At 46.7% G+C, this 25,217-nt stretch overlaps 1 protein-coding gene across 4 annotated transcripts in view; it reads left to right on the forward strand.

Annotated features, from left to right (window-relative positions):
* PRMT7 (protein arginine methyltransferase 7) overlaps nt 1-25,217 on the forward strand; it is a 42,251-nt gene that overhangs the window by 8,492 nt on the left and 8,542 nt on the right. For 3 of the 4 annotated variants that reach the window (XM_024556169.3, XM_024556168.3, XM_045191992.2), the window contains exons 4-12: nt 3,610-3,759; nt 8,117-8,225; nt 13,807-13,919; nt 18,109-18,350; nt 18,574-18,754; nt 22,474-22,601; nt 23,038-23,173; nt 24,077-24,160; nt 24,550-24,597. In XM_024556169.3, coding sequence (XP_024411937.2) covers nt 3,610-3,759; nt 8,117-8,225; nt 13,807-13,919; nt 18,109-18,350; nt 18,574-18,754; nt 22,474-22,601; nt 23,038-23,173; nt 24,077-24,160; nt 24,550-24,597 — 1,191 coding nt within the window. The remainder of the gene's footprint in view (nt 1-3,609; nt 3,760-8,116; nt 8,226-13,806; nt 13,920-18,108; nt 18,351-18,573; nt 18,755-22,473; nt 22,602-23,037; nt 23,174-24,076; nt 24,161-24,549; nt 24,598-25,217) is intronic. The other variant, XM_071219793.1, reaches the window with a different exon arrangement.

Below are 25,217 nucleotides of genomic sequence, written 5' to 3' on the forward strand. Positions count from 1 at the left end.
GTGGAGACTGTTCTGAAAAGGACCTCAGTGGGGACTGAGGGCTCCCTGCCCTGATGGGAGTCAAGGTGCTGGCGCGATGCTTACCGAGAAGCACGCACACCTACGAGCCTGCAGGTACTTGAGGGGAATGCCGCAACTCTCAACAAAACTGGGCATTGAGAAAGGGTGGGCAGCAGCCCTGACCTCCCAGGAGCGGATGGGGGTGGGTGGGGAAGATGTTGAGCTCCAGTCCCTTCCCCCAGTCTTAACAGGCAGCAGGAATCAGCACTCCAAGGCTGCTTCTTGGAGCCTAAGGAGCAGGTCAGGACACCAGGTGTTGTGGAGGACTTTCACCGGACAGGGAACTTGGTAGGAGAGTGGGGACAGACTGAAAAAAGACCAGCGTCACAGAACATTCTTACCTCTGCCCTGCTCCTGCCCTTGCTAAGGTTTTTAAAAGCTGTTGCTGATACATACAATTTCAGTTGATTTGACTTGGAATCCTGTAATCTGAATTCTCTTAATTCTAACAATTGTCTATAGGTATTTTGGGTTTTCTTTGCAGACATTCATCGTATCTGAGAAAAATAACAATTTTGCTTTTTTTTCTAGACCACATCTCAATTCTTCTTGCTCTAATGCTGTGATTTTCAACTGATGTGCTACAAGAAAAAATTTTTAAGATTTTATTTATTTGTCTTTAGAGAGGGGGAAGGGAGGGAGAGAGATTGATGTGAGACGGAACATCGATAGGTCAGTTGCCTCTTGCACGCCCCCAACCAGGGAGCTGGCCTGCTACCCAGACATGTACCCTGACCAGGAATCAAACCAGCAACCTTTCGGTTTGCAGGGTGATGCTCAACCCACTGAGCCCCACCAGTCAGGGCAAGCAAGAATTTTTAAAATATATAATACTTGACAATTAGTTGGGGGCACTGACCTCTTTTCCTTTAGATTGTCAAATAAAACAGTGACAACAGCCAACACAATAGCCGTTCGGTGTGAATGAGTCAAATTATACTTTTCTTTTTGTGAGATCAGAAAATATATTTTTTGGTGTGTGCCACACAATTTAAGTAATTAGTTTATGTGTGCCATGAAATGAAAAAGGTTGAAAATCGCTGCTCAAGTGTGTTGGGTAGAATGTCCAATTTAATGTTGTCTGCTTCGTGTTACTTTTAAAAAAATTTATTTGCTAAAAGTTGTTCACGGTCTCCTTTAATCTGTCTAATATCGCAACATATATACTGATATTACCACCCCCCGCTCTCACACAGCCTCTTCGTTCCCAGTTTTTTATTATTTGCACTTCTTTCTGTCCCTTTACATTTTTTAAACTAGTCTTACCAGTTTATTCATTTTATTAATCTTTTGAAATAACTAGCTTTTATCCTTGTTGATCTCTATATTTGTTTCTTAGTACATTAACATTTTTTAAAGATTTTTAAAATTTACTTTTTTAAAGAGGGAGAGAAACATCAATGTGTGTTGCCTCGCGTGCACCCCTGCTGGGGACCTGGTCCACAACCCAGGCATGTGCCCTGACTGGGAATTGAACTGGCGACCCTTTGGTTCACAGGCCGGCACTCAGTCCGCTGAGCCACACCAGCCAGGCCTTAGTTCATTAATTTTTGTTCTTTATTATTTTTACTCATTCACTTACTTGGAGTTTATTTTGGCAGTCCTCTTTCTAAAGTTTTGAGGTATATTACCTCATTTTTGTCTTTTCTAATACATTTTTCTCCAAATATAGCCATTGCCTGAGTTTTGATGCGTAATTTTAAAAATTATTCAGTTCTAGATAGTTTCTAATTCCCTTTTTATTTTGTCTTTTACCTGTGAATTTATAATTTTTTAAAGGATTTTATGTATTTTATATTTTTAGAGAGAGGAGAAGGGAGGGAGAAAGAAAGGTAGAGAAACATTGATGTGGAAGAGAAACATTGACTGGTTGCCTCTCTCACGCCCCCAACCAGGGACCTGGCCCGCAACCCAGGCATGTGCCCTGACTGGGAATCGAACTGGCAACCTTTCAGTTCACAGGCCAGCACTTAATCCACTAAGCCACACCAGCCAGGGCGAATTTATAATTTTTTAAATAGTTATTCTTTTTTAAAAAGATTTTATTTATTTCCAGAGGAAGGGAGGGGGAAAGAGAGGAAGAGAAACATTGATATGCGAGAGAAACATCCATCAGCCGCTTTCTCACGCCTCCAACTGGGAACCTGGCCTGCAACCCAGGAATGTACCCTGACTGGGAATCGAACCTGCAACCTTTCGGTTCGCAGGCTGGTATCCAGTCCACTGAACCACACCAGCCAGGACTAGAATTTCATAATGTTCAAAAATCTTTTTTTCTTTAATTATATATTTGTTATTGAGATTTCTAACTTGATTACACTATGGTCAGAGAATATTGCCCTTTTGATACCAGTTCTGCATTAGTTATCTACTGCTGTATAACAAATTATCCCAAAATGTAACAGCTTAAAACAGTTATTATCTTAGTGTCTGTGGGTGAGTGATCTGGGCTCCGCTTGGCTGGGGCTCCTGGCTCTGGGTCTCACAGGCTGTGGTCAAGGTGTCAGCTGGTAGGACAGTCATCTGCAGGCTCCCCTGGGGGTGGATCCACTCCCAACTGTTTGACCTCCTGATATTCCGTATTAATTTTCCAGGTCATCAGTACCCTTTAAAAGGAGTTACAAATATCTTCCCATGAATTTTAGTTATTGTCAACAGAAGGTACTTATTCAGCCAAACATACTTGTTTGGAAGTATGTATCTGTTAAGTCACTAAAGACCAGAACTAAAAACCTTCACGATGCAAAGAAATAATTTCCCAAGGGGAACATATGTTTTAGACAAGGAGCCTGTATGAATTGGAGTCCAGTAAGGAAATCAAAAGCCACGTTACATATTTCAACAGAGGGAGTTGCTTACATGGGTATGGGAGGACTGGGAGGCAGAGGTGAGAGGAGTGAGAGGAATGAGATAAATGTGTAATGGGAAGAGCAGGAAGCAGTTTCCTTGCCTCGGGCTGGGGAAACAAAGGGAGAAGACTGAGGTTTTCAGAATCTAGAAGCCTGGAGGAGTGGTCCTGTGGGGCTGGTGTTCTAATCTGCCAGAGGGATCTCTGTTCCAGTGCTGCTGCTACCTCAGAGGGGCCCCGGAGGCTGGATGGGAGCCCTGGCCAGAGCTGGCTTCCAGAACCAGCTGCTGTGCCTGGGAGCACACCGATGAGAGCAGCAGCCATACAGGAAGGAGCAGCCTTTTTCCTTCCTACCTTCCAGTCACCTTCTAGATCCTTGTGTGTCTGTACCTTGTGTGTTAGCTGGAAAAAGGAGAAGGTGTTTCCAGAGCCCCAGCACCAATGTCAAGCAGACTGTGGAAGAGTGGTATGGGGGGAGAGACAGTCTCTTACTAAAGGGCAAGAGGCTGACCTGGTGCCCTGGCGGTCTCACGGCCTGCCCGACTCGGCTAGCCGGTGCTGCTCCTCAAGGGGCCAGAAGGGCCATGAGGTTGTGACTGACATTGCTGCGGCCAACTGTGACTCCAGAACTTCACGAAGCACCTTTCTACTTATTTATAGTAACTGATATGAAGTGACAGCTATTTCTCATTTTCTCTTAGAATATAAAATACTACCAGGGGATCCGGGCTGCTGTGAGCCGGGTGAAGGACAGAGGGCAGAAGGCCTTGGTTCTCGACATTGGCACTGGCACTGGCCTCTTGTCAATGATGGCAGTCACAGCAGGTGCCGACTTCTGCTATGCCATCGAGGTACGTCGCAGTCATCGGGTGTGTCCCACTTCTTGTGTGGGAAGTCTGGTAGGCCCCTTGCACTTTGCCTCTCCATTTGTTCACAGCCATTCCTGGAGCGCTCACTCAGCCTCAAGCACAGGGCCGGGTTCTGAGGATGTAGAACTGAACGAGATACAGTTTCGTCCTCCAGGAGTATCTTTTCTCCTCTGGAAACAGTGGCTCTCGCCCTGGCCAGCATGGCTCAGTTGGTTGAGTGTTGTCCCGAAAAGCAGAAGGTCATCATTTTGATTCCCTGTTGGGGCACACGCCTGGGTTGCAGGTGCGATCCTCTGTTGGGCACATACAAGAGGCCACTGATTGATGTTTCTCTCCCTCTCTTTCTCCTCCCCTTTCCTCTCTAAAAATAAATAAATAAAATCCTTAAATAAAAAAAAAAAAGAAAAACAAAACAGTGATTCTCAGCCTTGGCTGCGTGTCAGGATCTCAGCGTCAGTGAGGAGCTTTAAAAAAGACTGATGCTTGTGGGGCGTGGGAGGGTGAAGGTGGAGGAGGGTATAGGGGGAATAAATGGTAATGGAAAAATACAATAAAAAATGGACTATTAAAAAAAATACCGATGCCCAGCTCCCCCTCCAGATTTTGATCTAATCATTCTGAGCTGTGGCCTGGGTGTTGGGCGTGTTGAACATGCACCGAGGTTGAGATGCACCACTTTAAATGTCCCTACAGAGCCAGCATCTTACTATGTTTACCAGTAGTTTTGCAATCTGCCATTTATTTCCATAATAAAACATTAACTATCTTTCTGATAATGCAAATAATAACATATCTTTATAGAAAATTTGTTAAGTATAAAATAAAAATAGTGTGTTAATTCAAAGTTAACCATTGCTAAAATTCTGGTGTATATTCTAAGCTTTTGGGGCAAAGCTTGGGTCACATAGTGATCGAGTTGCAAACCGCAAAGCCCCAGACTCACAGTGGCTTACCCAAGGCAGGGCTGTTTGCCATCTCACATGAAGTTTGGAAGTCCGCCCTGCAGGGCGTTCTCCCAGGATTCCTTTCAGATGCCTCTCCCACCATCTCTACAGTGTGGCCCTTATCCTCATGATCACGGTCTAGGAAGGCGGGTGTTCTCAGCTAGGGAATGCCATGGTGTGTTTGAGGACCAAGGTCATCTAGAGTCCCAGCAAAGGGTGTCATGGTGGACAAAGCCATCTGCAGGACCTGAGTGCCAGGGTAAAGAGTATTGACTCTACGATCTTGAGTTAGGTGTCTTTTGTTTTTTTTTAATATTTTATTTATTTATTGTTAGAGAGAGGGAAAGGGATGGAGAAAGAGAGGGCGAGGAGCATTAGTGTGCAAGAGATACATCAGTTGATTGCCTTTCAACACGCCCCCAGGCAGTGACCTGGCCTGCCACCCAGGCACACGCTCTGACAGGGAATCAAGCTGGCAACCTGTCTTGGTTCACAAGCTGGCGCCCAATCCACTGAGCCGCACCAACCAGGGCTTGAGTTAGGTGTTCTAAACCTAAGATGAAGATAATGGGCTTCAGGTCTCCATGAAAGAAAGTCCTGAGAATTGCATGTGTATGTACATGCGTGTGTCTGTGGGACTGTACAATTGTCTCAGGATTTCAGAAGAGGGGTTAAGAGCCACTTCTCTGCCTTTTGGGGAGTTTTCAAGGTTTTTGAGCAGAGACAAAGAAACCTGCTTTAGGATGATTGCCTTGATGTCTTCAAGTAGATTTTATTCTCATTACCAATGAGGAAACTAATATGAGAGGGCAAAGACTTAATTAGGTCTCACCGTTAATAACTAGGAGAGCTGGAATCGGAGCCCTGGTCTTTGGGGCCCTAATTATGGAGCTTCCTCAACAGCGATAGCTTTTATGGGAGGGCAGGGGGTGTGGGAGAGGGAGAGAGTGTGCGTTGTCTGACGTGAGTGTCCGAGGGGGCAGCGATGCCCTAGACTAGTGAGAGGAACTCGGAGGAAGATGCTTACTTGGGAAAGAATGGCATTTCATGTTGGGTGTGTTAAATATGTACGGACTGCTGATCAGAAATAGAGTGAGAACATGCTCTTTTGACGGATTGATTGGACTGTGCTCTTGGGTTTTCCATATTCCTATCTCATTTAACTGAATTTCTAATTCTCCCTTGCTGCCCTAGCCTGTGATTTCTGTGGCAAATGCCTAGAGAACAAAGCATGGCCCTGACTTCCTCACTTTTTCCTTTTTAAGAGCAAGAACTTTCCCAGGAATCTCTAGCAAACCTCTCCTTTGGTGTCATTGGCCGGAATGAGGTTAAATCCCATTTAACTTCTCTCATCCCTGGCAAGGAGGGTTCAGTTGCCCATAGAGCAGACAGATGCACCACTTGAAAATAGGTTCCAAACTGATTTGAGGGTAGGGGAGGACACAGAATGATGATGTTGGGAAGCCAGCTTTAGGGTTCATTCCAGGTAGTATTTTGGGTGAGATCTTGAGTTCTTGGTGGCCAAGGAGGTGGAGGCTGTCCATGCTCAGAGCCTGAAGGGTCAGCGGACGAGATGAATGACATGTTAACAGGTCAGAGGGCTGAGGGTGTGGTATGAGCTTGTGATACTTTTGGGGTGGAGGCAAAGCTATTGGTGCGAACGGAGGGTTTGAGGCGCTCAGGCTACGTCTAAAAACATCAAGCCAGATCCTAGAAATAATTTGAAGGAGATTGTGAAGATAGTTTTTTTTCCCTAGCTGAGCACATAGGTATTCTTTAAAGAAGAATATACGGGGTCCGGCAGAAGTAATGCCTGCTTGAGTGGTTGGTAGGTGTGTAATGTGGGTGTGATAATTTCTAGTTTAAATTTGAACATTTCTCCTAAAATGTCTGTCATATGGTGTGCTTGAGTGTAATATATTACAGAATTCCATGCTCATGATCTTGTAATAAATGATCTTATTGTAAAAAACGGGCATTATTTGTGCTGAACCCTGTGTGTGTACACATACAAGTATACAGGGCAGAGAGCACGGAAGCCGTGCCCTATTCCATGCTGTGAGGACGGGTGCTGACCCCGCTGCTTCCTCTCAGGTCCCTGGCTTTGCTAACAGAAGCCAGGAGGAGTTCACCTTTAAAGGGGCTGGCACATCATTTCCACCGCCCTGCCCCCACTTGCACCCTGGGAGCACGGGGAGCTCACTGCCTCATAAGAGCAAATTCCACTGTTGGTGTGTTCATCACCCACCTCCACAAAATGTGCAGACTCCAACACCTGTCTACTCCCCAGGACCAGAGAGTACAGACCAAAGCTGTGATGTGCTGAGGCCTGAGGGGACCTTGCAGAGGAGGCCTCCTGGCCCCAGGGACCTGGAGAGACCTTGATCCCTGGCAGTGTCTGGACAGAACCTCCATGTAAAGTCTTTCACTCCCATAACAAAAACTCCACAAGCAGCAAATCTTCCACAGTTAATATTGCACAAATCCAGGGAAATCTTTTCAGTATTACTAGCTCATGACTGGAAATATTTAAAAGCCTAAGCATTAATGAAGTCATAAAAATAGCCGCCTCCCACTTGTGCTGCGCCAGTGCTGTGCTAAGCCCTGTGCACGGTTGGCACCGACCGCACCTGTAATTACATGCTTATTTGTGTCACCCGTACAGTCAGTGCCTGATCTCCCCCTCAGACTCGCTCCACAAGCTCAGTCCCCAGCGGCTGGAACAGAGCACATGGGAGCTGCTTGATAAACATCAGCTGAAAGAAGAAAAGAACAAGGCCATGTTTTAGTGAATCCATACAATAACCTGATGCAGTGCTTTTTTACCCTCAGTTTGTAGCTGAGGGAAGAGACACAGAGTAGGTGGTGGTGTGTTCCGAGCACTACATCCCAGGCCCTAAACTCGGAGCACAGTCTGTCTTTCATCTAGAGAGCACTGGACACATCTTGTCCCAGGTCACAAATCTTGGTTTTGTGAGGCAAGTCCTCTTCTGACTCTCTCTAGTGTGGCACTGACACCTGCTGTCCTTTCTAGGTAGTGCAGCCGCCTTGGAATTCCCTTGCACCCTACGTCCCAAGGGGGACTCATAGCTGCCAGTTAAACCCCGCGGCATCTCATTCCTTAGTATTCATTTTCATGACGTTTGGAGGATAAAGTATTAACGTTACACTGGTGAAGTTCTGTTTATTTAAATTAAATCAGCCCAAAGAAGTGTTTTGTCTGTATCTTGAATGGTGACAAAGGTACATTTTGTATATTCAGGGAATTCTGTAGTGCAGACCTCTTTTACTTCAAATCTTAGGACTAGAATCAAGGAACATCTTCTTAATCTTGGGTGTTAGGATTTTATTAAAGTGATTGCTAATTTTTCTTGGGTTTTGGCTCCAATTTCTAGGTTTTCAAGCCTATGGCTGATGCTGCTGTGAAGATTGTGGAGAAAAATGGCTTCAGTGATAAGATCAAGGTTATCAACAAGCATTCTACAGAGGTGACTGTGGGGCCAGGTGAGATCGCATGTGCTGTGTTGAAAGCTTTGCTTGCTTTTGGAAGAGAGGAAAAGGCTTTGTTCAAGTTACCTGGAATAAGTATGTCCAGGTAATTGCAGAGATACTCAGCCTCTTCGTGTGTCTGAAGATAAGCACTGTGTTTCTCTGCTAGTTGATTTCTTTACTAGCTAAAACAGGTCAGTAATGAGTAAACCAGAGCTAATCAAGAGCAATAGCTGTGATGCAAACAAAACCTTTTGCTTTAAGCAAGTTGGAGTTCTTGTGTGGCTCAGCCCTCTTGAGATTCAAGTTTTATCAGACAGAAGTGAAACTAAGTAGGAAGCTGAAACAGTTTTGTTTAGTTCTGACATCCTGCTTCAGCGTCTAACATGAGAGGTTTCCCTGTATAGCACAATCCCTCCATGTTCCCAGGATGTTTTTAGAGTCTATGAGTGTGAACTGGACTATAAAGTTTTACATGCCGCTGATACCTGGAGAGCACAATGGGAAGATTTATAAAAGAAGCTCCTGGGGTGAGGTATGGGTATCACCTCAGTTTTTAAAAATGCAGTGTTTTACTATGAAGCATCTACCTCGGGTCAACATTTTTCTCCCATTAAAAAACAATTTGGGGGGGAAGGCAGGGCAGAGGGCAGCAATGGGAGAAAAGAGGGATAACTGTAATTGAACAATAATAAAAATATAATTTTTAAAGTATATTTTATGGATTATGCTATTATAGTTGTCCCATTTTTTTCTCCTCTTTATTCCCCTCTGCCTTGCACCACCCCCTCCCACCAGCATTCTCTCACCTTAGTTCATGTCCAATGGTTGTACATGCAAGTTCTTTGGCTTCGCCATTTCCTATACTATTCTTAACCGCCCCATCTATTTTGTACCTACCAGCTATGCTTCTTATTCCCTGTACCTTTTCCCGCATTCTCCTCCTCCCTGCTGATAACCCTCCATGTGATCTCCATTTCTGTGATTCTCTTCCTGTTCCAGTTGTTTGCTTAGTTTTAGTTTTTAAGTTCAGTCATTGATAGTTTGTTGTCATTTTACTGTTCATATTTTTGATCATCATCTTTTTCTTAGATAAGTCCCTTTAAAATTTCCTATAATAAGGGCTTGGTGATGATGAAGTCCTTTAACTTGACCTTTTCTGGGGAGCACTTTATCTGCCCTTCCATTCTAAATGATAGCTTTGCTGGATAGACGAATCTTGGATGTAGGTCCTTGCCTTTCATTACTTCGAACACTTCTTTCCAGGGGCCTTCTTGCCTATAAGGTTTCTTTTGAGAATTAAGCTGATAGTCTTTTTTTTTTTTTTAACAGATTTTATTTATTTATTCTTAGACATTGGGAAGGGAGGGAGAAAGAGAGGGAGAGAAACATCAGTGAGCAGTTGCCTCTTACGCAACCCCTGTGGCCCAAAACCCAGGCATGTGCTCTGATTGGGAATCGAACTGGCAACCCTTTGGTTCTCAGGCCAGCACTCAATCCACTGAACCACACCGTCCAGGGCCCTTTTATTTATTTTTAAAACATGATATACATGGAAAAGAATGCACAAATCATTACTCCATTTTTAATCAACATTATTGAGATATAATTTACATAAAGTGAATCCGCCCATTTTAAGTATACAGTTTGATGAATTTTGATCATTTTAGATACACTTGTAATAACTTTGACTACCACTGCAATCAAGATGATAGAATATCTCCATCATGCCCGAAGAGATTCTTCAATATCCCTTACATCCCTCTCTCCCATTTCCCTGGCCCTAGGCATGTACTGGTCTGCCTTTTCTAGAATTTTGAGTATGTGGAATCATACAGTGTGTATTCTTGTGCCTTTTTTCTTTTCCGTTGCACATTGCTCTTGAGATTTCGACCATGTTGTTCTGTGTATCAAGAGTTCATTCTAGCCTTGATTGGTATGGGTTGAGTGTTGCCCTGCAAACTGAAAGGTCTCTGGTTCGATTCCCAGTCAGGGCTCATGCCTGAATTGCAGGCCAGGTCACCAGTTGGGGGCGTGCAAGAGGCAACCAATTGATATTTTTCTCACGCATCCATATTTCTCTCCCTCTCTTTCTCCCTCTCTTCCCCTCTCTCAAAAAAATAAACAAGTAAAATTTTCTTTTAAAGAAAGAGTTCTTTTAGTCTCTTCTATTGCTAAACAGCACTTCATGTGTGGACATACTATAATTAGTTTAACCCTTCACCTGTTAATGGACATGGGTAGTTTCTTGAATAGGTCCTTAGGTTTACTGATCTTCTCTTGTGTGGTGTCCAGTCTGCTGTTAAGCACGTCTAGTTAGCTTTTCATTTCTGGTATTGTATTTTTCATCTCTAAAATGATCTTTGTAACTTTAATTTTTCTCCTTATGTTCCTGTGTTCCTTTAAATACTTATTTATAGTAGCTGTTTTAACATCCTTATCATCTATTTCCATCATCTCTGTCTTTTAGGGGTTCTGTTCTAGTTTTGGGCTGCATTTTCCTTCTTGGCATACCTGGAAATCTTTATTTGGATGCTGTGTGTAGTGGGAATTTTGCATTGCTAAGTGCTGGATTTTTTGCCTTCCTTTAAAAGCTTCATCTGGTGTGCAGTTGGGTTACTTGCAGATCAGTCTGGTCCTTTCAAGGCTTGTTTTTAAGTTTTGTTGAAGCAGGCTTAGAGCAGCTTTAAGTCACGGTTTCTTGACAGTAGCACTGTGGACATTTTGGGCCTGATAATTCTTTGTTGGGGTGTGGGGGGAGCTGTTCTGTGCGTTGTAGGGTGTCTGTCCCTGGCTTCTAACCAGTAGAAGTCAGTAATACCTCCTTCCCCACTTGTGGCCACCAAAAATGTCTCCAGATACTGCCAAATGTCCCAGGGTGAAGGGTGGAGACAAAATCGCCCCCTGTGGAGAACCGCTGCTCTGAGGCTTCTTAGCCATACTAGCGACGCATGACCTTTCCAGGGTCTCTGCCGAGTGCCTGTGTGGAGCTGATCAGAACTAGTCTGCTACCCAGTCCTCTGTGAGCTCTGGAAATTGTTCACTGTAGTGCTACACGGTTATCTTTACACAGCCTTCTAGAGTCTTACCTTATGTGCTTGCGAATGTTTTCAACAAGAGACCTAAGGGGAGCCCCGTGTAACTTCCTCTCTGGTTCTCTCCCCTGAAAGTCCCAGCCGCCTCCACTTTCCTGATCTCCGATTGCTGTCTGCTTAACTCAGCAGAACTGCGGCGCCCTACTTGCTTTCTCACTCCCTGTGCCATGGTCCGAAAGTGCCTGCTGGCTGAAAGCGAGAGCAGTAGCAGGGGTCACTGTGTGTTTCCCTTCCTGGGGAACAAACTGTGCTGCCTCTCCTTCAACACCTGAAAACGTTTGTTTCATATATTTTGTCTGGTTTTCTTGTGGACTGCAGTAGACAGATGTGTGACCCCAGTTACTCCATTTTGACCAGAGGTGGAGACCTTTTATTTTTTGAAGTTTGTCTGTTTTGGGAGCACAGAGACTGACCCACAGAGCAGCCTTAGCCATGTCACTCTGACTCTGTGTGCTGTTCACACACACCCTGCGTTAGGCCGGACCCCTCAGTGCTTTCTTAACGCCCTTTCTTTGTAGCACTAGTCATTGCAACAATGAAATCGTTATGTAATTATATGTATCACCACACAGCTGAGCATCCTGAGGTCATGTACTGTGTGGTCTTACTAATCATTTCATTTCATAACTTGAATATGCCTTGCATGAGAGGATTCGGTAATACTTGTTTAGTGAGTGGATTGTCAACTTTGCTGGATCCTTAATCCCTCATAAAGGGGACTTTGTTTCCGCTTCCTCAGCTTTCTTATCACCCAGGCTGATGGTCTTCCCTCCGCTTTTCCTCTCAAACACTGCAGCTTTGGTCCTTCTGCCCTGCATTCTTTCTGGTAATTCCCCTCCCAGGCCTGCTTTGCAGCTTTGGTTCTCTTTGCAGCTTTCTTTCTCCCCCAGATGCATGTTTTCCAAGGCTCTGCTTTCAGCCCTTTTAAAAAATAACATCTAAGTCTCTTGACTATTTCCCAGAGATGGATGGATCACACCCGGAGGCCTGTATAACTACTGACTCGGGGGCATTTGTTCCTCCTTCCAGGCACTGGGTGAGCACCCGCTCCGGCCGTCGTGGAAGCCTCTGTGCACCCTTCCACATCAGCGCTCTCATGCTAGATGCCTGGCTCTCAAGAATATTTCTTGAGATTCACTGGATCATAGAGCTCTATTTATTTGAGGCATACTTAGACAATAAATCATTTAAAGTTACATAATTAGCTTAAAAATTATTCAGGAGTTAGCATGAGCAGGGCTTGGCGGTGGATTGGATGTAGGGTGACGGTGGGGAATGAAGAATTCAGCTAATGTTGGCTGACTGTTACTGAGTGCTAGGCACTGTTCTAGGCGCTGGGGTGCAGTGGTGAATTGAGGCGGAAACATCAGAGGGAGAAGCGGGTGCATGGGGGTGGGGTGGTTGGCTCAGTTTGGGACAGTGTGTTTCAGTTGGAGTTTGGCATGGTGTCAGAGAGGATGGGCAGGGCCATTCAGGAGGGTGAGCTCTGTGCCAGGGGACAGAAGTTTCTCCTTTCACATCCTACTGCCATTGAGCACAGTGTACTTCATAGGACGTGGACAGTTTTGACCTCGCTAGCCTAACCACTGCTGCGTGGAGCAGATCTCGTTGCCCCCATTTAACAGATGAGGTGACTGATGGGCAGCACTGAGGGCTGAAGGCTAGAAAGCAGGTGAAAGCCCAGGTCTCCGTGACTCAAGGCTCAGGCTCAGGCTCTGCTGCACCACCCTTTGCCCCGCCTCAGGGCTTCTCTTTCCTTGCACCATCCATGAGATTTGTCTTCTCCGTGGGGAAGATGAGTGGGCTCTGTCCGTGGTGATGCATGAGCCATTATGAGTGTTGAGTGAATTCTCCATGATGAATGGCCCCTTCCAAAGTCCGTTCCATCTCTTGGCTTGTTAAAAATTATAATCGTACAAATCACATTACATCACATTACATTATAGAGGTTTAGAAAATGGAGTTAATAAGAAGATCCACCATAACCCTACTTCCCCAAACAACTGTTATTTGGGGAATTATTTGGTAGTGAGAAATGAACTTGATTCGGGGGGATTTAGTGTTAGGGACTGGCGACTGTGAACCCTGGGTGTCACTGGAATCAATCAGCCTTTCTTTTTTGCTTTGGTTCTCTCCCTCTCTGCAGCCTAGAAATACTTGAAATACCAGCGTTCAGTTTTTGCTTTAACTTTTGCTAATTTAATAATAGTAGTTAATTGTTACTTTGTGTACAGAAAAGTTGAAAAAGTAGTAGTAGTGAACCCCCATATTCTCTTAACCAAGACTTACCAGTTGTCAGCATTTTGATATACGTGTATGTATATGAATTGTTTTGCCAAACCATTGGAAAGTCAGTTGAGACAGGTCACTTCTAAATACTTCAGCATTTATATGTGCTTTCAATTTAATAACTTACTAACCTTTTATCTTACATCTGTTTGCTGTTAATATTTTTTCTAGTCTGTTGCTTGCTTCTGACTCTGTTTCCTTGTGTTTCTCAGATGGTGACATGCTGTGCCGTGCCAACATCCTCGTCACGGAGCTGTTTGACACGGAGCTGATCGGGGAGGGAGCGCTGCCCTCCTATGAGCATGCGCACAGGCACCTCATGCAGGTACGGGCCCATGAGCCTCCCTCGGGCGGACTTCTGGATCTCAGCCAGCTACCCAGCTCTCGCTGATACACCATGCTCTTCACAGCCTGAGCCCTCAGTGCCTATGCCCTAGGATACCCCTCGATTTCCGCAGGATTCTGGCTCTCCTCAATCATGACTTCTGTGCCTCTTGAATACCAAGTCTTGGTAGGTTAGAGTCAAAAGGCCAGAACCTGTCTTCAAATTCAGTTCAATTTAGTGAACATTCTTTGAGTGTCACCTGTGTGTAACGTGTTCTAGCGCCTGAGGAGAACTAGCTGTAAGACATCCTTACTGCTCTAACCCACACCAGTCATTGATGGTGAGGACAGGCCGGGTGAGTGGAGAGGCAGACAAAACACCACAGACATATGATTTAGGACTGATAGAAGAGTTAGGGGGCATGTGGAGAAAAGGCACTGAGGAGAGGGAGAGATGACCCAGGTAGAGGGACCTGTTTGGTAGATCACCAAGAAGATCAGCCTGTGGGTTTGTGGGCTAAGGGCAGAGAATGGAGGAGAGGATAGAAGGCCTTGAAGGCCAGGCCATTCCAGATGTAGGAGTTTGGGTAGTGGCCGTCTTTGACAGTTTCTTTGAGAAGAGAGAGGCCCTGCCCAGTGGCTCAGTTGGTTGGAGCATTGTCCTATACACCAACAGGTTACAGGTTCGATTCCTGGTTGGGGCACATATGGGAGGCAACCAATCCATGTTTCTCCTACTCTTTCTCTCTCTTCCTCCTTCTCTAAAAATCCACAAAAATATCCTTGGGTGAGGATTTTTTTAAAAAAAGAAAAGAGACAGGCATTGAAGATGTTATCTTAGAGATACTGGTCTTGCTTTTATATGGACATAAACTGGAGGTGGAGACCCAAAGGCAAAGGCCAGCCAAGGAGATGTGTCTGCTGCTTCTGCCGGCACCTGCCCTGTGGGCACTGCAAGTGCCCCGGCCAGGAGCCCGCTTTGGGGGTTCTCGGTGCCTTCAGTGTGGAGAGGGGGCTCCCCTCAGGGCAGTCAGGACTAGAGACCACATTACGCACACGGTCAGCGTGTGTGTGTGAGTGTTCCATAGACCCCCACACCCTGTGAGACGTCTCGTCATTTCTACCGTGTAAAACCCTTTTCCAGTAACTTCAGTAACAGCAATTTCTATTTCTTCACATTGAAACCACCAACTAGATATATCCCTGATGCAGAAAGAAAGCAAGGCTATTTAGAATTTATGTTAATGTTGCCCAGTTTTCTTTCTTTAATTCACTATATTAAAAAGGTAGGCAGACAGCCCTGGCCTGTGTGGCTCAGTTGGTTGAGTGTTATCCCGCAAAGTGAAAGGTCACCAGTTCAATTCCCAGTCAGGGCATGTGCCTGGGTTGCTGCTGGGTCCCTGGTTGGGGGCGTGCGAAAGGCAACCAATCGATGTTTTCCTCTCACATCCTTGTTTCTCTCCCTCTCTTTCTTCTTCCCTTTCCCTCTTTCTAAAAGTAAATAAATAAAATCTTTAAGAAAATAAAAAGGTAGGCAGACAGCTGACCTCAGTTTCCTCTCCCAGCTGGCCTGTAGCAGCCAGGTATGCATTGTCCACTCTAATCACTGTCCCCACCTGCCCACCTGTGTCTGAGCTCAAAGGCGTTCGGGCCGGCACACAAAAGCTCCCATTGTCCTGACCCTCTTACTGTCTTACTGGAGGTCATGAAACTGGGATGCCGACATGTCTGAGAGATACGCCATGTGGTATTGACCCAAGGATTGATCTTAGAAGACACATTTATTTAGTGCCTTTATTTTGTCTGGCACTCTTTTGGGTACCAAGAATACGAAGGTGAGCTTCTGGGGAGGCAGGTAGATGAGCAGGTCATCACAGTACAGTTTGAGTTACACACTGATGGTGGTCAGTGGGGTGAGATCCTGCCCACTCTGTTGAGGGGAAGGTGAGGGGTCAAAGAAGATGGAGCTCAAGTTGAGTCAGTCTTGAAGAGTGGTCAGGTGTTGGCCTGGTAGGTGTGGGGGGTATTTACAGCAGAGGAGATCAGCACGCACAAAGACATGAAGGTGAATTGGTGCGGTGGCTCCCAGGCCCTCCAAGTAGTTTGGAGGATGGTAGTGTGGGAGGTGGGGTTAGAGATGTGGCTGGCTTGCTGGGCAGGGCGAGACCGAGAAGGGCTGCCATGCTCCAGAAGGCAGCGTGGCAGCACAGAAGGGTTCTGAGCAGGGGTTGATCTGTGCAGGCAGGCCTGAGGAAAGCAGCTGGGGGGCAAGACAGGAGGCAGAAAGGTGGTAGGAGACATTCAGGCGCTGGACTGAGGTGGGCCTCAGGTAAGGCCATAGAAATGGGCCTGGGGAGGTAAACTCAGGGAGGAGAAAGGTGGTCACGGTAGATGGGAGGCACTGAGGAGGATGCCAGGGTTCAGGGCTTGGGTGATGGGACTGGAGGGTGGTGCTCCCTGTCAACTAGGAGGGCCAAGCCTGGGAAGGTGAGAAATGGGGGAAGTTGGATTTGTCCGTTTTTTTTTTTTTTTTAAAGATTTTATTGCCCTGGCTAGTGTAGCTCAGAGGATTGAGTATGGGCCTGTGAACCAAAGGGTTGCTGGTTTGATTCCCAGTGAGGGCACATGCCTGGGTTGCGGGCCAGGTCCCAGTAGAGGGTGTGCGATAGGCAACCACACATTGATGTTTCTCTCCCTCTCTTGCTCCTTCCCCTCCCCTCTCTCTAAAAATAAATAAATAAAATCTTTTTAGAAAGATTTATTTATTTTTTAGAGAGATTTATTTATTTTTAGAGAGAGGGGAAGGGAGGGAGAGAAACAATGATGTGCGAGGGAAACATTGATCGTTTGCCTCTCGCATGCCCCCTACTGGGGACCTGGCCTGCAACCCAGGCATGTGCCCCTGACTGGGAAACAAACGGGCAACCTTTTGGTCCACAGGTCAGCGCTCAGTCCACTAAGGCACACCAGCCAGGGCAGATTTGTCCAGTTTAGACAGAGTTTGAGTTGTCTGAGGGTCAGCCGGTAAAGAAGGGCCAAGAGGCCTTTGGATACATGGTATTTGGTAAATGAAGACAGAGTGATTGAGGTTCCTCTTTTATGTGGAGGGAGAAAGAAGGCAGTCCAGACCAGATCTTGGGGGAGTCCCCTCTGGGAGGGATGGGTGGGGCTCGAGAGTCCAGCTAGAGCAGTGCTTCTCATCCAGAGCCATGTGTGGAGACATTTTTAGGGTCACACCTGGCGTGAGGGAGGTGCTATTGCTATCTTGTGGGTAGAGGCCAGGGATATTGCTGAACATCCTGCCATCCCTGCAAGGATCTTCTGGTACAAGAGCTCACTAGTGCTGAAGCACTGACCTTTCATTTCTGTGTGATAGCAGCTTTGAGTGGCCTCTTCCCAGGCGGGCCCCTAGTGCCTGGTGTGTGGAGGGGTGGATGAATGAATGAGGTAGGAGGAAAACTGGAAGAGGGACTGCTGCCAAAGCCAAGTGGGTCGGCAGTGCCCGGTGAGGCCAGGGGTTCAGTTAGTTGAGTGTGGACACTTGTCCATTGGGCTATATGATAAGAAGGTTCTGGAGTCTGGGCAAGAGCTTCACTGAAGGGAAGCGTGGAGCCCAGTGCCAGAATTAGGGCTTAGCAGGAAGAATTGGACTCTCTCTTCAAAATCTGTGTGGGAATTAATCAGCATAATGACAATTAAAGTTTATTTTTGAAGTATTTAAGAGTGTCAGGTAGCTGGGGACTTATTTGACATGAATCATTTTAGGCATAAGATGTAATCCTTTTTCAAATCTTTTTTTCTTTCCCAAGGGCATTGGGTTGAAAATAGTTGACTGTGCTGATGGTAGTAAGGTGTTAGATGTTTCTAAACTAGCCTGATATTAAGGAATAACCCTCTTTTTTTAAAAAGATTTTATTTATTAATTTTAGAGAGAGGGGAAGGGAAGGAGAAAGAGAGGGAGAGAAACATGAATGTGTGGTTGCCTCTTGTGCACCCTCCACTGGAGACCTGGCCTGCAATCCAGGCATGTGCCCCAACTGGGAATTGAACTAGCGACCCTTTGGTTCACAGGCCGGCACGCCATCCACTGAGCCACACCAGCCAGGGCAGGAATAACCCTCTTTTGTTAGTTGGAATTACTGTGGGTCAATGTGCCTGGTTTGTCTGTTTGTTTTTTAATATAAACTTAGGAAAACTGTGAAGCAGTGCCTCACAGGGCAACCGTCTATGCACAGCTGGTGGAGTCCAGAAGGATGTGGTCATGGAACAAGCTCTTCCCCATTCGTGTTCAGACCAGCCTTGGCGAGCAGGTCATCGTCCCCCCTCCAGAACTGGACAAGTGCCCTGGTGCGCCCTCTGTCTATGACATTCAGCTGAACCAGGTGTCACCTGCTGACTTCACTGTCCTCAGCGACGTGCTGCCTATGTTCAGGTATCAAGGAGCAACCTGGGTGATGGCGCTTTGAGAAATTTGGTGGAATTGGGGTCTTTTGGAAGTTCTTTTCAAGTGGAACGGAATCCTACTGATGTCATCTGCCTCTGAAGGCAGGAGTCTGTTGCAGACAAGTCTTGTTTCTGGGGAGGTCACCATAAAAGCTTAAAAATGGAGTGCACGAGCTTGAAATATGCTTAAGTTCCTGAATATTCTTCCACAGTGTGGATTTCAGCAAGCAAGTCAGCAGCTCGGCAGCCTGCCATAGCAGGCAGTTCGAACCTCTGGCATCTGGCCAAGCTCAGGTGGTGCTCTCCTGGTGGGACATTGAAATGGACCCTGAGGGGAAGATCAAGTGCACCATGGCCCCGTTCTGGGCACACTCAGACCCACAGGAGCTCCAGGTAAGAGGCAGGAGCTGAGCATCTTTTCCTGGAAATCAGGAAACTTGTCTGCTTTTTGTTGTGGGAAAGTAGCATGTTGACCTTTAGATCCACAAGATTTTAGAGCCAGAGGGACTGTGTCAGAATCAAAGAAGAGATTTTTTTGTTTGTTTTGGTTTCTTTTGTTTTGTTTAAAAAGCAAGGCTAGCTATAGTAAGATATAAGATAGACATCTCAGGCCAAGTTCATGGTCAGCACCAGTGGACACCGTAAACTGTAGGGAAGCTGTGGTGTATTAGCTCTTCATCAGATCAGCTGGGAATAGAGCACGACAGTCTGTCTACAACCTCATTTTCTGTGAGCTCAAAATTTGCCTTTCCCAGATCAGTTGAAAGTAGACAGAGGACATGAACTACAGAAAAGGAAGTACAGAGTACTCCTTAACATGTGAAAAGTCGTTCAGCTTCACTTATAAAAGCAGTGAAGACTTAAACTGCAGTGAGATACCATTTTTCACCTATTAGTGTATAAAATTCAAAAAGTCGGGAAGCACACTGTTGGTAGAGCTGTGGGGAAGAGCAGGAAGTGATCCTCAGAGCATCCTTGGAGCTCAGCAAGGCCAATTCATCACAATGGGAATGATGCCACTTCTAGACATTTAGGCTCTGGATAGATTTGCATAGGTGCAGATTGGCATGTGCCAGGATATTCACTGCAGCCATGATTTAGTAGGAAAGACTGGAATACCCTAAAGGGCACCAGCAGGGGACTGGCCAAGTCCATAACCCTGCCTTCAGTGAATGAGGCAGCTCTCCATGAACTGATGTGGGACAATCTCCAGGACATATCCTCAGGTGAAGCGAAAATAGAGGTACAGAACAGTATGTTCTACATACTGGTGCTATTAAAATAAGAATATATGTAGATGAGTGTGAATGTGTGGTATGTGTATATAGGGTATCTTTGTGTACCCTATATGTGTATATGTGTATATAGGGTATGTATGCCAACACTGGTGCTATTAAAATAAGAATATATGTAGATGAGTGTGAATGTGTGGTATGTGTATATAGGGTATCTTTGGAAAGGTTCATAGAAATCGGTAAAAATGGTTGCTTTGGGAAGCTGGCTGAAGGTGATGGGTAGAAAGGAGAGTTTTTCACTCCATGACTCTTATTTTTTTTTAATTTATTTTTTAAAATTTATTGATTTTAGACAGAGCAAGGGTGGGGAAACAGAGAGAAACATCAATTTGTTCCACTTACTTAAGTATTCATTGGATAATTCTTGTATGTGCCCTGACCGGGGATCAAACCTGCAACCTTGGTGTATTCAGCTGATGCTCTAACGAACTGAGCTGCCCCACCCAGGCTCCTCCATGCCTCTTTTATATCTTTTGAATTTTCTCCCATGTGTATGTGTTATCAACCCCTCTACATATACACTCAGGGAAGGAGTTTCAGGGCTGAGGAATCAAAGCTTCCCTCTCTTCCTGGGTACTTTCCTGTGGGTCCCAACCCCCTGTAACCACTAGCTGGGCGCTGGCTTTGTTTTGATTTGTTCCAGGTATACACGGGTGACTTAGGGAAGGCCCTAGTAGCCCCCTCGTTGCCTGAGATACTGCTTCTGCCAAAGGGTCACAACTGCTGCAGGATTGCGGTCAGTTCCCCTGGGCTTGTGAGCTTTCCCACCTCCAGTCTCCTGGCCCAGGCAGGCAGGCGTGTATCCGGCAGGGGGAGGAACTTCCCTTTTCCATAGCCTCCGTCCTCTGCAGGCTGAGTGTGTGCGTATTGAGTGAGTGAGAATTCTTCCGCAGAGTTCAAATTGGCCCTGGGCTGCTTTGTTCCTCCCCAGGAGTGCAATGGTTACAAAATTAGCATAAGAATATCATAAAAATGTTAATACTTTCCCCCTGCCTACCTTCAGAGTGCCACTATGATATCTTCTTCTCCGATCCTCATGTAAGACATGCTGGGTAACCGCGTAATGTCCAAACTGAAACTCAGCCTGACCCAGTGCTTGGAGCAGGGCCCTGTGTCTAGGCAGCAGTGGTGGGTGCTCGTCCTCAGGTCTCCCGACTGTGGGGCTTGTGTCTGTCCTTCTATCAGCAGTGACTTTTGGACTGTTAGGATTCAAAGAGCTGCTAATGACTCTCCCTCCTGACTTCACTGAACCGCTCCTGATCTGAAATCTGTTCAGTCTGTCTCCCCTTAGACAGTGGGTTCTGTCAGCGGCTCTTTAGCACTGAGACCTGGAGGGCGGGTGTGTGGGAAGGACCCGGTGGCAGGGAGGCACCGTGGGAGCACGTGGGGTTAAGGGGGAGGCTTCTTTTGTCTTAGGCTTAATTTGCGTAGTAGGGAAAGAATAACGGCTTCTTGAGAACCTATTTTTTCCTCCTGTTACTGTTTATCTTTTCCAGGAAATATCTGGTTAGTTTTTCATTTTTTAGCTTTTATGTGCGTATAGACATCTTAGATTCAAGGAATGTCATTCATCTGCCTTTTAGCTAAATTCGGGAGTCAGTAGGGTAGGATGCGGTCCTGATAGAGTGAGCAGGCAGCGTCTCATCGGAGTTGAGCCGGGCATCTGCTGTTGAGGACAGTTTGTTCTTTTTTAAAAAGAGGCTTAAAGGTTTGAAGTGTAATAAGCCTCGTTATATAAGACAAAAATGAATCAAGTCACTTGCGGGCCTACCACCCCGAAGAACTCCCTTACTTTGCTCTCTTTCCACATGCATAGGTTTTTGTCAGACTAGTTTTTGGTTTTTTCCTTCTGCACCATAGTCTTCATATTCATCATTTTTAATGTCTGCGCATATTCTGTGTAAGGAGTTTTTATGCATTTCTGAGCTGCTGGACATTTGGTTTGGTCCCAGGTTTTGCTAGTATAAATAATGTAACATGCATTTTTATGTGAATGTAGCTTTTTTCTTTTGTTTGTTTTTTTTAAATAGAATCCTGTATGTGGGGTTTGTAGTATTGAAAAGGATCAACACAGCTTATTAAACAGTTGACTCTAGATCAGGGGGGTCAAACTCATTTTCACTGTGGGCCACATCAGCCTTGCAGTTGCCTTCAAAGGGCCGGATGTAATTTCAATTCCTTAACAGTTAAGGAGTAGTTACATGCATACAGTCCTAAAATCATTTCGGCCCTTTGAAGGCAACTGCAAGGCTGATGTGGCCCCTGGTGAAATGAGTTTGACACCCCTAACTCTAGATCATTGTAAATCATGTTTCACAATTTAGTTTTCATTTCTTTTAAGTCAAAAGAATAAAACAAACCTTATAGTACTATTTTCCCAACTTACCATTTTGAAAAATTTTAAATCCACAGAATAAGTGAACATGAACACTGATGTGCTCATTACTTAAATTTACCAATTGTTAACATTTGTCACATTTGTTTTCTCTCTGTTTTCCTTCCTCTCTCCATCTTTCTACCCTGCCCCCCACACCCCACACACGGGAGGGCCTGGAGTCCCCTCTCCGAGTCCTTCTCAAGACCCCTGCCCTAGGTCGCATTTTATTCCCCTAAGGCCCTAACGCCAGCAGTGGTCCAACAAGCTTTCCGGCCATTAGCCTCTCTGACTTGAAGATTTTCTTTATCTCTGGCCACGGTAGCTGTTTGTAGTCCACACTGGTCTCCCTGCAAACTTTTTTCGCTTGGGTTTTGGCTCTTGGATTCAAAGCGCTGCTCCTGTTGCAGCTTAGTGACTGCTGATTCTGTTTCCCATTTCAGTGGCGGGACCACTGGATGCAGTGCGTGTACTTCCTGCCACAAGAGGAGCCCGTGGTCCAGGGCTCGGCCCTCTGCCTGGTAGCCCACCATGACGACTACTGTGTGTGGTACAGCCTTCAGAGGACCAGGTATGCCCCAAGCCTCCTCGTGGGGTCGGCACTGGGCCTGTGATACTGCGCATGTACGTACATTTCCCATTTAGAGACATTTGTGTGTCCATAATGGGGACTTATAGAGGCACGAGAGGGCACATTTGTATCTGAACAGAGTAAGAGCAGAAGTGTGTGACTGGATGTGTCAGCGCCCGCTGCATGTACTCAGAAGAGGCTGTCCCGTTGTGGGGCCCCATCTGGAGCAGACATACCTGAGAGTCTTGAATTGAGGGCCCTCCAAGCTCTAACGTGCCCTCGAGAGCCAATGCCTAGACTCACGCCCTGGACAAGACTGTGGGTGTGTCCCCTGACGCCCATTTTGATTTTACCTGGGCAGGTCCCCGCGCCATGTTTTCATGCTCGCTGGTGTCCAGCGGTTAACACTCAGCACTCTCTTCCTTTCCTGGCCCAGTCCCAAAAGGAATGGCGGAGTCCACTCAGCGCGCCCCGTGTGCGACTGCCAGGCCCACCTGCTCTGGAACCGGCCTCGATTTGGAGAAATCAACGATCAGGACAGAACTGATCAATATGTGCAGGCCCTGAGGACGGTATGTGTCTGGGCCCTTGGGAGCTTGTAGGCAAGAACGAGCTTGTCCTTGGGCCACAGCTCATCATTCACTTAGGATTTGCTGCTTTTGTTTTCTGTGCTCCCTGGTCTGCCTCAGTGACTTCAGCCCACTGCATAGGCTCACAGGAGAGCCTGGAAGCCTGTTACTGGACCCCCTGGGGGCTTGTTCTCTGCTCGCCTGTGAGAGCTTTCAGCTGACTGCTTCTCCTTGGCCCTGCCTTTGTCCCTGTGGACACTTTGCCTTTGTGATCACCAGCAGTTCCTGTGGGTGATCCCAGTGGATTCAGCCACCCCATTCTTTCTTTTATCTGCTGCCTCCTTTCTAGAATTTTCTCAAATGTAAATCTGGCCATGTAACTTTCCTGCCTGAGAACCTTTTCTCCCCACTGCCGATAGCAGGGGCCTCTCAGCCTGGGGACCGCACACGGGTTTGGAGGGGAGTCTCTTGGGCCGCTTGCAGTAGTGTGCAGAGATACGTGTGCACGCATGTGTTCGGGGTAGAGAGTGTCCCCACCATCCCAAGTTTCTTTCAGATCTGTGTCCCATAAAGTCATCCCTGCCTTTGGGGAGTCACTCAACAGGCCCACAGCTGTCTGTGCTGTGACCAGACAGGGAAGAGGCCTGTCATCATGGACCGGGAGGTGGCCGTGGAAAGTGGGGCAGGCCTGCAGGTGGGCCTTCTAGAACAGCCTAAGAAGGGTGTCTCCTGATATGGGGTCCGGAAGGGCAGAGGTGAGTAAGGTGGGTGTGCTTGAGGACCAGGACTGGCTGCTGCCGGGGCCTGGGAAAGAACCTGCCAGGCAGTGGGATCTGTCCGTTTGCTGACAAGAACCTCTTGACACACTGTGAGAGAACCTGCGCTCAAGTTGCTCTTGTCCGGCAGGTGCTGGAGCCGGACAGCGTCTGCCTGTGTGTCAGCGACGGCAGTCTGCTCTCCGTGCTGGCCCATTACCTCGGGGCAGAGCAGGTACTGGACGCGTGCCTTTCTGTCAGCTTCCCGAGCGCAGCTTTTGGGTCAGGGTGCCATGTGGTCTGGGGACACGGTTCTCTGACTAAAGGCCTATGCGAGTGCAGCTGCCATATACGTAGCGTGCTTGGTTCAGGGTCTGGGGGTTTACTGCCTCCGTGTGTGGGCAGGGGCCAGGCTGCGGCATGCCCTGTAGCTGCAGCCCTCGTCTGAGCCGCCGCCTGGCTCTGGGGTCAGTGCAGAGTGTGGGTGCTGCCCTAGTGGGTGATGAGCGTGGGTCGAGGTGGTTAGGTGGTGCCTTCTGCCTTGGGATGATCTTGTTGCGTTTTAATCTTTAATTTCTCTGTAATGTGAATCTCCTACAACTAATACCGTGATGTTCTCTCTAGGTATTTACAGTAGAGAACTCAGCAGCTTCTCATAGATTGATGAAAAAAGTAAGTGATAATTGTGTTTACTGAAATGATGAGGGAACCTGTGGTGCCTGCCTTTCTGAGTCTGGCACTTACTGCTCTGAAGCAGAGCCGGTGCCAAGGGAACCGGGAGAAGTACAGCCGTGAGAGCTCTCCTTGCTCCCGTCTTGAGAGCTGGCCCGGAAGTCTTCTCGGGCTGTCATCGATTAGAAACAGACACGTAGACTTCATTTTGTTCATTGGCTGAAAAAGTGTAAGCTTTTCTCCTCACTTCACGTGAAACTAGAAAAATTAAACTGTGGTGAAGAACCGAGTGTGTGATTTGTTTCCGGGACGCAGCGCCCAGGGGGGTCATGCTCACGAGCTGGCCCGTCTGGTCGGCTCCGTGGTGGTATTTCTCCTCCTGGCCAACGAGCGCTCTTGTTTTTCTCTGTAAGGGCAGCCCACCTCCACCAGAACTGCACGCCTATGGTTAAGTCCTGTTGATGTGCCTGCGAGAGGAATTTCTTTTCCTGTTACGTTTTGCTGGTGATCTCATCCCTTGGTGTATAGGATGCCCCTGGAGGGGGGAATTTCCACAAAGCAGATAAAAGGGGTGCTCCAGAACTATTTGGCCAGAAAACTGCAGACAGATAAAGCAACTT

Source organism: Desmodus rotundus, chromosome 12 (assembly GCF_022682495.2).
Source record: "Desmodus rotundus isolate HL8 chromosome 12, HLdesRot8A.1, whole genome shotgun sequence".
NCBI lineage: Eukaryota > Metazoa > Chordata > Mammalia > Chiroptera > Phyllostomidae > Desmodus > Desmodus rotundus.